The sequence below is a fragment of the Oratosquilla oratoria genome, chromosome 4, assembly GCF_046742065.1.
Source record: "Oratosquilla oratoria isolate Oo_2021 chromosome 4, ASM4674206v1, whole genome shotgun sequence".
Classification (NCBI taxonomy): domain Eukaryota; kingdom Metazoa; phylum Arthropoda; class Malacostraca; order Stomatopoda; family Squillidae; genus Oratosquilla; species Oratosquilla oratoria.
Window position 1 is genome coordinate 84872088 of NC_134780.1, and position 12428 is coordinate 84884515.

At 40.7% G+C, this 12428-nt stretch overlaps 1 protein-coding gene across 1 annotated transcript; it reads right to left on the reverse strand.

The window, feature by feature from the left end:
• Positions 1-139: 139 nt before the first annotated feature.
• Positions 140-8872, reverse strand: LOC143025016 (large ribosomal subunit protein eL31-like). The gene is made up of 3 exons (XM_076184620.1): positions 8722-8872; positions 3867-4087; positions 140-307 (listed from the first exon to the last, which is right to left on the reverse strand). Exons 2-3 carry the CDS (start codon positions 4085-4087, stop codon positions 154-156), a joined length of 375 nt encoding a protein of 124 aa, XP_076040735.1. The 5' UTR covers positions 8722-8872; the 3' UTR covers positions 140-153.
• Positions 8873-12428: the final 3556 nt, after the last annotated feature.

Below are 12428 nucleotides of genomic sequence, written 5' to 3' on the forward strand. Positions count from 1 at the left end.
TGCTCATGAAAGTTTTCCTCCTGTAAACTACAGAACAAGCAAAGGCTTCTTCAGGAGTAACAAAAAAAAAAAAAAATCTAACAGTATATGACACTTTCAGTCAAGTGTCATTTTCACTGAATAGAGCAAACACCACAAATCACTTAAAACTCTTTATTCATCTGAGCCTTCATCAACATTTTCAGTCCCTAGGCCCTTAAAGGAGGCAACTGGGACGAACGTTACTAGAGTGTAGAAATTGTGGACCGACTCCTCGTCTTCATTGCGTTTTCGTGACAAGCGAATGCGGATCCTGTATGGGACACTCCTGTTGGAAGAAAGGAAAAATGGCATTACATTTGGAGACTTAATGCAGTTGTAGGAAAGCATTTCTATTTTATCAATTCTATCTTTGGTAATGGTACCATGCCACAGTCACACAGGTGGTAAATGAGAGATTTATTGAGCAACAGAAGTTATGGCACTAGTACATACATATACCAAAGGGTTTTTCCCCCTTACACAGGGGGTAGCCAAAAAGAAAAAGGCATAGAAATCACTCCCACCCATTTCATTTCCCATATATTCCACTCCCCTCTACCCTCCTATCTTGGCACCTCCTGTTACCAAATCTAATTATGGCTCATTTACTCTCAAAGATGTGAAAATGTCCCATTGCCACCACCACCACATCTATATCTAGTGCAGATAGCCACCTTTTGCATTCTTTGTTTTGAGTGTGCCACATGCAATATAACGCATGTCTGCCTTTTAATGTCTGTATCACACAGTCCATTGGCAACAACCACTGTTTTGCATGCTCAGAACCACCTTTCTATTGGTACATACATATACCAAGGCTTTTTCCCCCTTACAAGGGGGGTAGCCAAAAAGAAAAAGGCATAAAATCATTCCCACCCATTCCATCCCTGAACACACTCCATGCCCCTCCACCCTCCCTCCTATCTTAGCACCTCCTGAATGACGGGTCATCCCTGCACCTTGTCCACTGACCTGGGTCAGAAGCAGTGTCGCAAGACACAGCACATCCACAGCAAGGCCACTTCATTAAATCGGCAACCCCCCCCCCTCCGTCCCCCCATTGCACAAAATGAGAGGACGGGGAGGAATCCCTTCGGGCTGCGTCAAATTTTGCTCACACATACTACCTCACCCCCCATCCCCCTGCCCATTCCACCTCATGCAATCACATCATCATCCATATAGAACCATTCTCCATTCACCCCTGTCTTCTGTCCTCTCCCGTCCTTCCTCAACAGACATTCCCCTCTTCCCCAAAGCCCCCTTCACTCCATCCATCCACCTCATCCTAGGATGTCCCCTCATGTTCACTCCCTCACACCTCTTTCACTAGTCTTTCTTCACTCATTCTTTCCATGTGTCCAAACCATCCTAATATTCTTTCATCAACCCTATCTCCCAGCTCCTTTTCCACCCCTGTTCTCCTCCTCATTTCTCACTCTATTTAGCCTAGTAACCCCCATCATACTTCTCAGACGCATCTCAAACTCCTTCTCTTATATTCCATGTTTCTGCCCCATACAGTGCTGTTGGCACAATCACTCCTTCATACAGTCTCCTCTTAGCATCCATTGGTGCTGTAAAGTTTTCACACTTGATAAATGGTGGAACAGTCCCTCTTTGTTCTGGTCAGATACATGACAACTTCTAATTTTTGGGGATGGCAGAGTCTGAAAGAACACGTTGCCTTGGACTAGAGCCACTCTACATCCTATGATCACTTGTGGATTGATCCAATTTCCAGATAAGTATCTATCCCATACGAAGTAAATTGTAACGACAGATTCCCTTCCTCCATCTCATCATGCAGAAAAAGAGAAGACGGGGAGAATTCCCTTCGGGCTGCACCAAAGTATCATTCACATACAAACACTCCCTAACCCCACTATCCCCCACCCACTTCCTTCCATGAATCACAGCATCACTCATACACAACCATTCTCCACTCACCCGTATCTTCTGTCTTCTCCCTTCCTTCCTCAACAGACATATCCCTTTTTTGCAATGCACCCTTTACCCCATCTACCTTACATGGAAAGAATGAGTGAAGAAATACTGGTAAATGAGGTATGGAAGGCAGATGTGGAGGGAGTAAACATGAGGGGACGTCCTAGGATGAGGTGGATGGATGGGGTGAAGGGGGCTTTGGGGAAGAGGGGAATAGAGAATGGTTGTATATGGATGATGTTGTGATGCATGAGGTGGAATGGGTGGGGGGATGGGGGGTGAGGTAGTATGTGTGAGCAAAATTTGATGCAATGGGGGGGGGGTCGCCGATTTAATGAAGCGGCCTTGCTGTGGATGTGCTGTGTCTTGCGACACTGCTTCTGACCCAGGGCAGTGGACAAGGTGCAGGGATGACCCGTCATCCAGGAGGTGCTAAGATAGGAGGGAGGGTGGAGGGGTGTGGAGTGTATTAAGGGATGGAATGGGTGGGAATGATTTTATGCCTTTTCCTTTTTGGCTACCTCCCTTGTAAGGTGGAAAAAGCCTTGGTATATGTATGTATGTACCTTATCCTTAGTTGCCCCTCCTGTTAACTCCATCCACCTCTGCCTTCCATACTTCTTTTACTAATCTTTCTTCACTCATTCTTTCCATGTGTCCAAACCATCCCAATACTTTCATAAAGCATATCTCCCATCTTCTTTTCCATCCCTGCTCTCCTCCTTGTTTCTCATTATCCAGCCTAATAATCCCTACTATACTTCTAAGACATTTCATCTCACACATTTAAACTCTTCCTCTCTTATATTCCATGTTTCTGTCCATACAGTGTTGTTGGCACAATCATTCATTCATACAATCTCTTCATACATTTCCAAATGTCTATTTTTCACTACACTTTTTAATCCCCCCAAGGCTTTTACTTGCTTCTCTCATTCTACATTCTACCTCCACTCCTCCCTATCCACCACATGCCCCCAAGTATCTAAAACTATCTTCTTCCTCCAGACTATCTCCCTTAATACTCGCTTCCAATTTGCTGTCATCTTCTCCCCTTGTGCATCCAATCACCTTACTTTTACCCACACTTACCTTTAACTTCCTCCTCTCACACACCTTCCCAAACTCCATCACTAACTTCCCCAATCCCTCCTCTGATCCTGCTACGAGCAGTGTTGTCAGCAAACAACTGGCTTATACCCCAATTTTCTCCATTTTCTTTAATGATCACCAAACCCCTGCCCATTACCCTTGCATTTACCCCCAACATTTTCCCATCTATGTACATATTGAGCAGCCATGGCAAAATGAATCCCTGGCACAGTCCAACCTTTCTCAATCTAACACAGGCTTTACTACTCTCATAAAAACCCTTGACTACTCTTTACAGGCATTATACCTCCTTCAAATCCATTTTTGGGGCCCACAAGGTGATTTAATCTAGTGTTATCTGATGATAAATAGCATCCCTACAAAGAATTCTCCAACCTTAGAAATATAGGTTTAAACATTTAGACCATCTTTATTTATCATTTACATTTGACTGAAAGATTTATGGCAGCCATTTTGAAACTCAAGATGGCAGCTTGTTACAAAGGTACCTAGCTTGTATCTAATGTGCATACCAGTGAGTATATATATGTAAAAATTAATGTTTTTGTCAAGAAGTGCACAATTATTGCCCTTAGCTGCTGTACATACATATAATAAGGGAAATTGGTTAACAAGATCCAGGTAGCAATGATGCAAATACATTGCTCCTTTGGGGCAAGCAACAATGATGCAAATACATTGCTCCTTTGGGCCAAGCAACAATGATGCAAATACATTGCTCCTTTGGGCCAAGCAACAATGATACAAATACATTGCTCCTTTGGGCCAAGCAATGATATACATACCTTACTCCTTTGGACCAAACTTGCTTGTTAAGTCTGGTGTCAATTCTGACATCTTCTGTACCCATCTGCTGCTTGGCAAATTTACGGATTTCCTTTACAGCACGTGGTGCACGCTTCTTGAAAGTGATTCCATGAAGACGCTTGTGAAGATTGATGGTATACTCGCGAGTCACCACTTTGTCAATGGCCGACTGGCCTTTCTCACCCTTAGCACGTGGCATCTGCAGGACAAACAAAATATTACAAAGTCTGAATTGTTAAGAGTAAGATGTCAAGCCTGAAGTAATATACATCATGCACATATAAAACAATTACATTGCTTTCATTAGGATTGCTTGTCAAAATTGCTTTAAATACCCTAAAAGGACAATGTGTCTTCCAGCCAAAGCATGTTTATTTTTCATAAATTTGTGGCCTTTCCAAAGCTCGTTCTTTTTTGACAGTCATTTTATTTACTCTATGTTCATAACTACAATTTTCTATTACTATCCTTCAAATTTTCAATGAGAGTACGGTGGTATTGGCGAGGACCCACCAGAGGGCACATAGCTGTGGTACTTGGATTGGTGGGACAGGTAAGTCACTGTCATTAATCTGAGAAATCTAGGATTTAAAATCCACTAAGCAAATGCAAAACCACATTTCCAGTAACATCACCGGTGTACAAAACACTAAACCAATGTATACTTTTTCCCCGTGAAAATAGAAACATCAAGATTCCATTCTGACTACAACAATTACTCAACAAAGAAGTCCTTCAGAGTGGATGGTAACTAATCTCACAATAAGCATAAATTCAATTCAAACCAGTTTAGTTTAATATTTGTTGCCTCAAGCTTGAATAATGTCAGCCGGCAACAATCCCTGGGGCCTCCCACATATCTTTGGTACTGGATTGTTGAGTCGTGCAAGGCTATCACTGGCTTGTTATAACAATAAGAGAAAGGAAGCAAGTCAGTTGCCAAGTCTATGTGAAAAGATGAAGAAAACAGTAAATTCATACCATATCCTGGGCTTCATCTGAATATGAAGTGTTATGCACCTCTGATAGAAGGGGGGTTAATAACCATCACAGGACACTGGTTTCTATAAAACAGATTCAAAAAGCCTTTTCCTACCATACTTCTATGGTGGGTGGCCTAGTCAAGGCATACGTCCACCCATTCAATGTCCTTCCCATCTTAACATCTCATGGATGAAGAGTTATCCTAAGCCCCTACTACACTACTCAGATCAAGGTCAATGCAGCAGCAAGACTTCTTCCGAAGCAGGGTCAACAGCCAGAGCCAATTTACCCATTGCTTTACTTTATGACCCCCCCCCCCCTTCTGGTACTCAAATTTAAGGAACAGATATGAACATAACTTTGGGCTGACATTTCTTCATCCATTTACAGCAATTTCCCATTCCCTAACAAGTTTTGCACCCTTACTCAACAAACATTTCTCTTGCATTTCATGCCTCTCTCACCCCATTCTACAGTTTCCCCTCAACATCATGCAATCCACTTCTGTATTCCATTTTTTACTCCCCTTTCCTCTTTCCATATGCCCAATTCTTTGATCAACCTATGGATTTCACAATTGCTTGTCTTTCATCACTCAAAGGTCTTTGTTTCAATACTTATATTTAGGATTTCTGGCTTTTGACTTTGGCTACCTCCCTTGTACATGTACATACACATACCACAGGCACTTCCCCCCCCTTACTTGAGAGGTAGCCAAAAAAATCTTGTATAAAAACCACTCCCACCCATTCCATCCCCACATACTCAACTCCCATCCACCCCCTTCCCTCCCTCTTATCTTGGCTCCTCCTGGATGACCTCAGTGCTTTCATCAGTACCTCACACAGTACATATTTTTAAAACAATGCTACTGAGCCAAGATTCATGCATTTCTTAAAGCTATGCAACTCCTGTATGCCCTGCAGTCTGATCTGATACCAAAACTGGCTGTCAACATCCCTGATAATGACCTTGATGACCTATACAATTACAGGTATCACATTACTAAATGCAAGTTGGGTTAGGTTATAATAGGCAAATTTATCATACAGTACTTTAATTTCTTCAACCATTGTACCTATCAACATAAAGATGGTGACTCAAGCAGCCCCCGTAGCTCTGCTCGCAAATATATCGCTTTTAGCAACCTTTTCAGTTACCAATTTCTGCCAAAAAGTGCATACTTATGTGACACAGCAACAGAATTTTTCATAAATTATATCAACATAATATGCATTTTTCTTGTCCTGCAATTAATAACAGAAAAGTTGCTAAAAAATGTGGTGGGCGAATGATATTCCAAATTTGTTTTGATAGATGCCGAGGTTGAAGAAATGAAAGGGATATAAATTCGTCTATTGTAACCAAACACACCTAACCTATGTAACCTAAGCTGTATTTAGTAATGCAGTACCTATAATTCTAAAGATCATTCGGGTCATCGTTGTTGTCACGAATGTTGACAGCCTGATTAAGTGTTCCATTGGACTGTGGGGAATTGAGTTGTTACATAGCTTGGAGAAAGCCCTATTATCTTTCTAACAGCGCTTATTAATGTCTTGAGTTGGAGAACATCCAGTGCATACTGAAAACTATCGTCTAACTGACATTGACTGGACTAGACAGATGACACGGTGTCTCGATGCTATGCTCGCAGCTTCGTTAGTTAGTATATTTGCTTTTAGCATTTTTTTTATTGATTTCCGCCATGAAAAATGTACATCAAACTGATGTATTATAATTTACAAGATTAATTATTTTCTAATGCTACACTGCATAGGTATGCACTTCTTAAAAATACCTTAACATTCTAGTGCTATACCATGTTGGTGTGCACTTCTGAAAATTTACCAAAATATATATCATACACACATATATATAAATCTCTGACCATATCACATAGGTGTGCACTTTAAGAAAATTACTTAATTTTTTATTGCTATATCATTTAGGGAATAAACCAAAACTATTTGGAACATGTTCAGAACATTATCCTAATTAAATGGTAAATTTTTACATGTGTACACCTATGCAATATAACAATAGAAAATTAATTTTATAAATTATAATACATCACTATAATATACATTATTCTTGGCAGAAATCAATATTAGAAAAAGTTGCTAAAAGCTATAAACACAAATGTAGCAGCTTTGGTTGCTCAAGACGCCATCTTTGGTTTGGTAGAGGCAAAGGTCTACGAAACTGAATGATGAATTCGTCTATTTTAACCTAACCTACCTAACCAACCTGGAATGGGAAAAAGGATTGTGGTACACGCAAATAACACAACATACACTCTATAAAGGATTTGTGGGAAAACCCAGTTTCGGCTATAGCATTCCTTGGGGAGACGGGACTGCTCGGACAGACAGTCTAGGGAATAGCAACAACAACAACAACCTGGAATGGGTGGGAATGATTTTATGCCTTTTTCTTTTTGGCTACCCCCCTTGTAAGGGGGAAAAAGCCTTGGTATATGTATGTACCTAACCAACCTGCATTTAGTAATGCAATACCTAAAATTCAAGGTTACCAGGGTTGTTGTCTCAGACCTCTGAATCCATCAAAACAAACATGGTGTCTGAGGGAATTGACACGACTTTAGTCATTTCTACAAAATTAATATCTAATTTTCTAATGCTATAGTGCATGGGTGTGCACTTCTAAAAAAAAAAATATGACTAAAATGTTGAACATTTGCACTTACTAGGAGGGTGGTGGAACCAAGACACGCACTTACTTCATACACATTAAAACCCAATTAACATCTCGCCCATCTTGGTACTTCATGAAGAACCTAGTCTATACCCTACCACAGTCCAGACTCAATTGACCAAGGGTAATGCAACAGGGGCTTCCAAGGTAGGGCCCATTCGCTGTAGCTCTCTTACACCCGCTGCTTTATCATGTGGAGAACCTTCTCATTCACTCTACAATAAATCACAGGGCAGACAAGAACATCCATTCCGTTGGCTGTCTTTAATGTGTAGTCGGACAAATATTTGATAAATACACAAGACCTTCATCTATTTCACCACCATTTCCTGACTTCTCTAGGACCTTCAGTAAGGACCCTACTAAGGTTAGGTTATAACTGTTACTATTGTAATATTGGCTAAGGGTGTTCAAAATCCCACTATCTGGTGCCAGATAGCAAGAAAAATCATATCTAAAAAATAGATATGAGGAGTTCAAGACTGAAAGACTGTTGAGAAGGGGCATCCTTTAGGAGCTCTAAGCTTTTCTTTGTTTTACTTATAATAAGAATTTTTCAATTTATGTATTGCTCTCAGGTCCAGGATGAGGGTATTGGTTGACACTAGATTGCAAACCAGGCAACTACCATCAACTAAACGATGTCAATGAATACATAACGACAATATCATGATGACCTGTTCTCGTGGATAACTACGAGATCAGAAACTACTGCACCTTTACCGTTCCTAATGGTGATAGTTACATAGTAGACTAGTTAGGGAACCATGCTCGATTTAGAGGCCTCAGGAACAACTACATTAATGAATTCCTCTCTCATAAGCATAAAACCTCTGACGATATGCACCTGATATTAAGTTTGGCTTAATTCTTGGAGCCCAGTATATTTTTTCCGTGCTTTATCTTGTGCTAACGAACACATGTATCCAACAGTCACTTCGGTAAACAAACACATGATCCATGCCGACCTGTTTGGCATTATTTATATTGCCATCATTTGGTCTAACACACAAAATGGACTAACAACGAAATACTTGTGACTCTTGTTGATCCTTATGGCAAGTAAGGAAGCAATAGATCTTCAAATCGTCAAGGTATTAGAAAACAAAACCATTTTAACATTACACAAACCTTTTCGTGGAGTGTAGACGACCGAAGAGAAGGACATCTATCGGCTCCTAGTCTAACGAGAAAGTTTGAAAGAAAAGACACATTAAGTGCGCATTCAAAATGACACACGATATTAAATCAATAATCTTCGGTCTCAAGTTTTATTTTCTTCCCTGGGATTAAAGCATAATGTATTTCTACTATTCAGTATTACAAACTTTTACTGTTTGTATGCGCAACAAATATTTCCTAATACTTTAGATTCTAAATTTTACCATGCCTCACGATTAATCGTTTGAATAGTGTCAATTTATTCCTTAAATAGTTTGGATTCACAAACATTTATCTTGAATGAGAAAGCGTATATTTGATATTATTTTTGTTTAAGCGAGCGACCACTGAATAGTTTCTAATTCGGGATATATTTTATCGTACTTTATTGTAAGTCCTCAATATGTTGTTTCAGTCTACATCAATTTAATTATTATACCTTTTTCGAGGTTATGTACTTAAAAATTGACATTCATGTTATGTTTTAACGGAAATATTTAATTGTGTACGATATTTCTAATACGGTAATTATTATTATACCGTTATAGATTTAGACTAGATTTTACTTTTCAATAATCAATCATTTTACAAGCAATTTAAACCAATAACCGATACAAATTAATTAGAAACAGATGTAAAGAACATAGAGTAAGTCACAGGTATGGATATTATAATATACTATGGTACTAGATAAATAATAAAACAACAAGGGGCTTATTGCATCTGAAGATGAGAAGATGGTTGAGATCTTAAAAAAATATTTCTCCCCAATGTACACAGAAGAATCAACTGCAAATATTCCTGAACCAAGAATGGTCTATAATGGTACAAGTGACCAAATGCTACAAGAGATGGATCTATCTACACAGGGAGTAATTAAAATCCTATGGAAATTAAATCCAGAGAAACCACCGGGTGATGATAATGTACATCCAACAGTGTATCAATCAAACGTACAAACTAGGGGAGCAAGAAATTATGAATGAAGATCAGGAGGAAGATTTGGGGGTGAAAATAAGTACATCGCCCAGTCCACGTGCCCACAAAGCTGAATTTGTTTCATAGGCCAACAAGGTAATGAGAAACATCAGAAGAACGATAGAATATAAGAACAAAGACAACATAGTAAATTTGTGCAAATCCCTGGCAAGACCACATTTAGAGTACTGCCATCAAACGTGGAGACCATATATGCAAAGAAATACTGACAGCATTGAAGAGGTGCAAAGAAAGATGACAAGAGTGGTGCACAATATTAAGGATGATCCCTACGAATAGGGACTAGAAAACAGGGCTTGTGACACTAGAAATGAGGCGACCTTATTGAAGTATTTAAAATAATGAGGGTAATGGAGGGTTTGAGGGTCGATGACTTGTTCATCATGGATCAGGGAACAAATAGAGGACATCCACTGAAAATATTTAAACAACGACCACGACTTGACATAAGGAAGTACTTCTTCTCAAATAGAATTGTTAACGAGTGGAACAATCTGCCAAGAGAGGCAGTTGCAGCAAACACAGTGAATGATTGATTGATTTATAAGATTTATGGCCTTCAGCCAGGCGTCCTTAATGGTGTCAGGACGCAAACGGTCGTCACAACGTCATTGGTGGTTTGCGGAAACGACCCAATTGGCGTGACGTCATGACTTCTGGAGTTTTGCGCATGACACAAGTGGCCACGCGCTGGCAATGTTCTGTGTACAAATCAGGTCCCTCACATGGGGGGGGGGGGTGCATATGCCCTGGGGCGCCACATTTAGAGGGGGCGGCAATTCTAGCCTGTACATGCCGCTCACAAGGCTGAAAGAATAATCACAATAAAAGAAAATTGGCCAAAGCAGTCCTGAACATTTTTCGCAATATACGAATTTTGCGTAAAGGACATTAAATACAAATTTTGAAATTTGTTTAACTATTTCGCAAGTCAACAGCTGAAACAGGCAATAAGGAATGGTGGAGATGGGAAGTGGTGATGGGGGAAGAGGGGGCGTCACTGAGAACTTTGCTCCGGGGCGTCTCTTAGGCATGTAAATGTCCTCTACCCCCCCCCCTCCTCCCTCGCCACCGAATCGAGTCAGAATAAAGCAAGAGACGACCAGTGAAACCCCCTTGCCACTTCTGTAAAACGCTGGACACGCCTTATTCCCATCGCATTCTACATCTACTAGACCAGAGGTTCTCAAAGTAGGGGTCCCGACCCCCAGAGGGGTCGGGAAATAATTTTGAGGGGTCGCGATCGAGATCGTGTAACCCCTCCTCCTCCTCTTCCTCCTACTACCCATCCTAACGCGTCTATAACTCGCCGCAGCAAGAAATGGCCGTTCAGGCGGAGCCACCACCCAATGGTGCCACATCTCCTTCTTACTGTTCTTTCACTTGTATGCGACCCCAAGAATTCCTCCACTGACGGTGTGGTGCAGGAAACGCAACCTCGCGCTCCCTCGCTCATATGCCTAGTTTAGGACTGGGATAAACGTGCGTCCTCACTTCAGAAAATTTTATTTTAGAATTATTCGTGTAGTTACAGGTGGTATATGCACTCAGTAAAGGCGTGTATTTTGTGAGAAGGCCGTTAGTATCGTTTCGAAAGGTTCGTGTAACTATACTCTCGTGACATCGTTACTCTTTAGCCTGCGCCATGGAACGGTGGCTAATTCGTAGATCTACAAGCAAGGACACATCAACAGATATCACTGAAGCATCTGATGATGTTAATGCCGAGCAACCAAGGACTTCAAGTGGGAATAAAGGCCATGACGGTCATAACGCAAAAACACACCAGTGTGATCGACCATCCAAGCGCCGAAAATATCAGGAAGAATTCATACAGTATGGATTTACTTGCTGTACAGTTAATGATATTCATCATCCTCAGTGTGTTCTGTGTTTTGAGGTTCTTGCACACGAAAACCTGAAACCAGCAAAAATGAAAAGACACTTGCAAACCAAATATCCAGATCATGCTCATGCATACACAGACAGGCAAGCAGATACACGGAGACAGGGAAATGCGTTGTAGTGATTGTCAGAAATTCGTTGTTGTTGTTGTTGGGGAAGTGGGTCGCGACTCGATCGAAGTAATTTGGAGGGGGTCGTAGCCAAAAAAGTTTGAGAACCCCTGTACTAGACTACCTGCTTCTACCGTTCTTGCCCAGGAAATCGTTTGCGATTGGGCTCGTGGCGATTTTCTCTCACCATAACAAACATCGATTTGTATCGTTCCATTACAACTCTGATATATATCAGGTAATTCAGCTGTTCTTACGTCCCCTCCCTATTGTCTCTCATTATCGAGACTCTTGTTTCTAGAAGGGATGTACATGATTAATTATTTTACTATAAATCAGTAGACGTATTTATTTTGCTGCGGCGTGGTGCCGTCAATAATTGTCCTCTGTGGTTTTTACTCAAATTTGTGTTGTATTAGTTCAATATACTGATAGATTTTCTCGAACTTTTATTGCACCCCAACAGACGTTTTGAGTACATCCTGGATTAAACGAGACCCAAGTTCCCCGTAAGATATATATTCCTTGATAGGCCGAGAGAACATAGTTCCTCATAGTTCCTTTACTTTGGCGACCTTGCCAGGATTAGTGTTGTTATTTACTCGAGCTTTTAAGTTGCCTTGAGTGCGCATTCACTGTCTGTGGCTCGGAAATTAGTTCCTA

Bases quoted from the DNA above. Each gene is read 5' to 3' on its own strand.
- LOC143025016 (XM_076184620.1), bottom strand. From the start codon at position 4,087: ATGCCACGTGCTAAGGGTGAGAAAGGCCAGTCGGCCATTGACAAAGTG. The intron at 308-3,866 runs GTATGTATATCA...TTCTTCCAACAG, and splicing joins GTTTGGTCCAAAGGAGTAAG to GAGTGTCCCATACAGGATCC.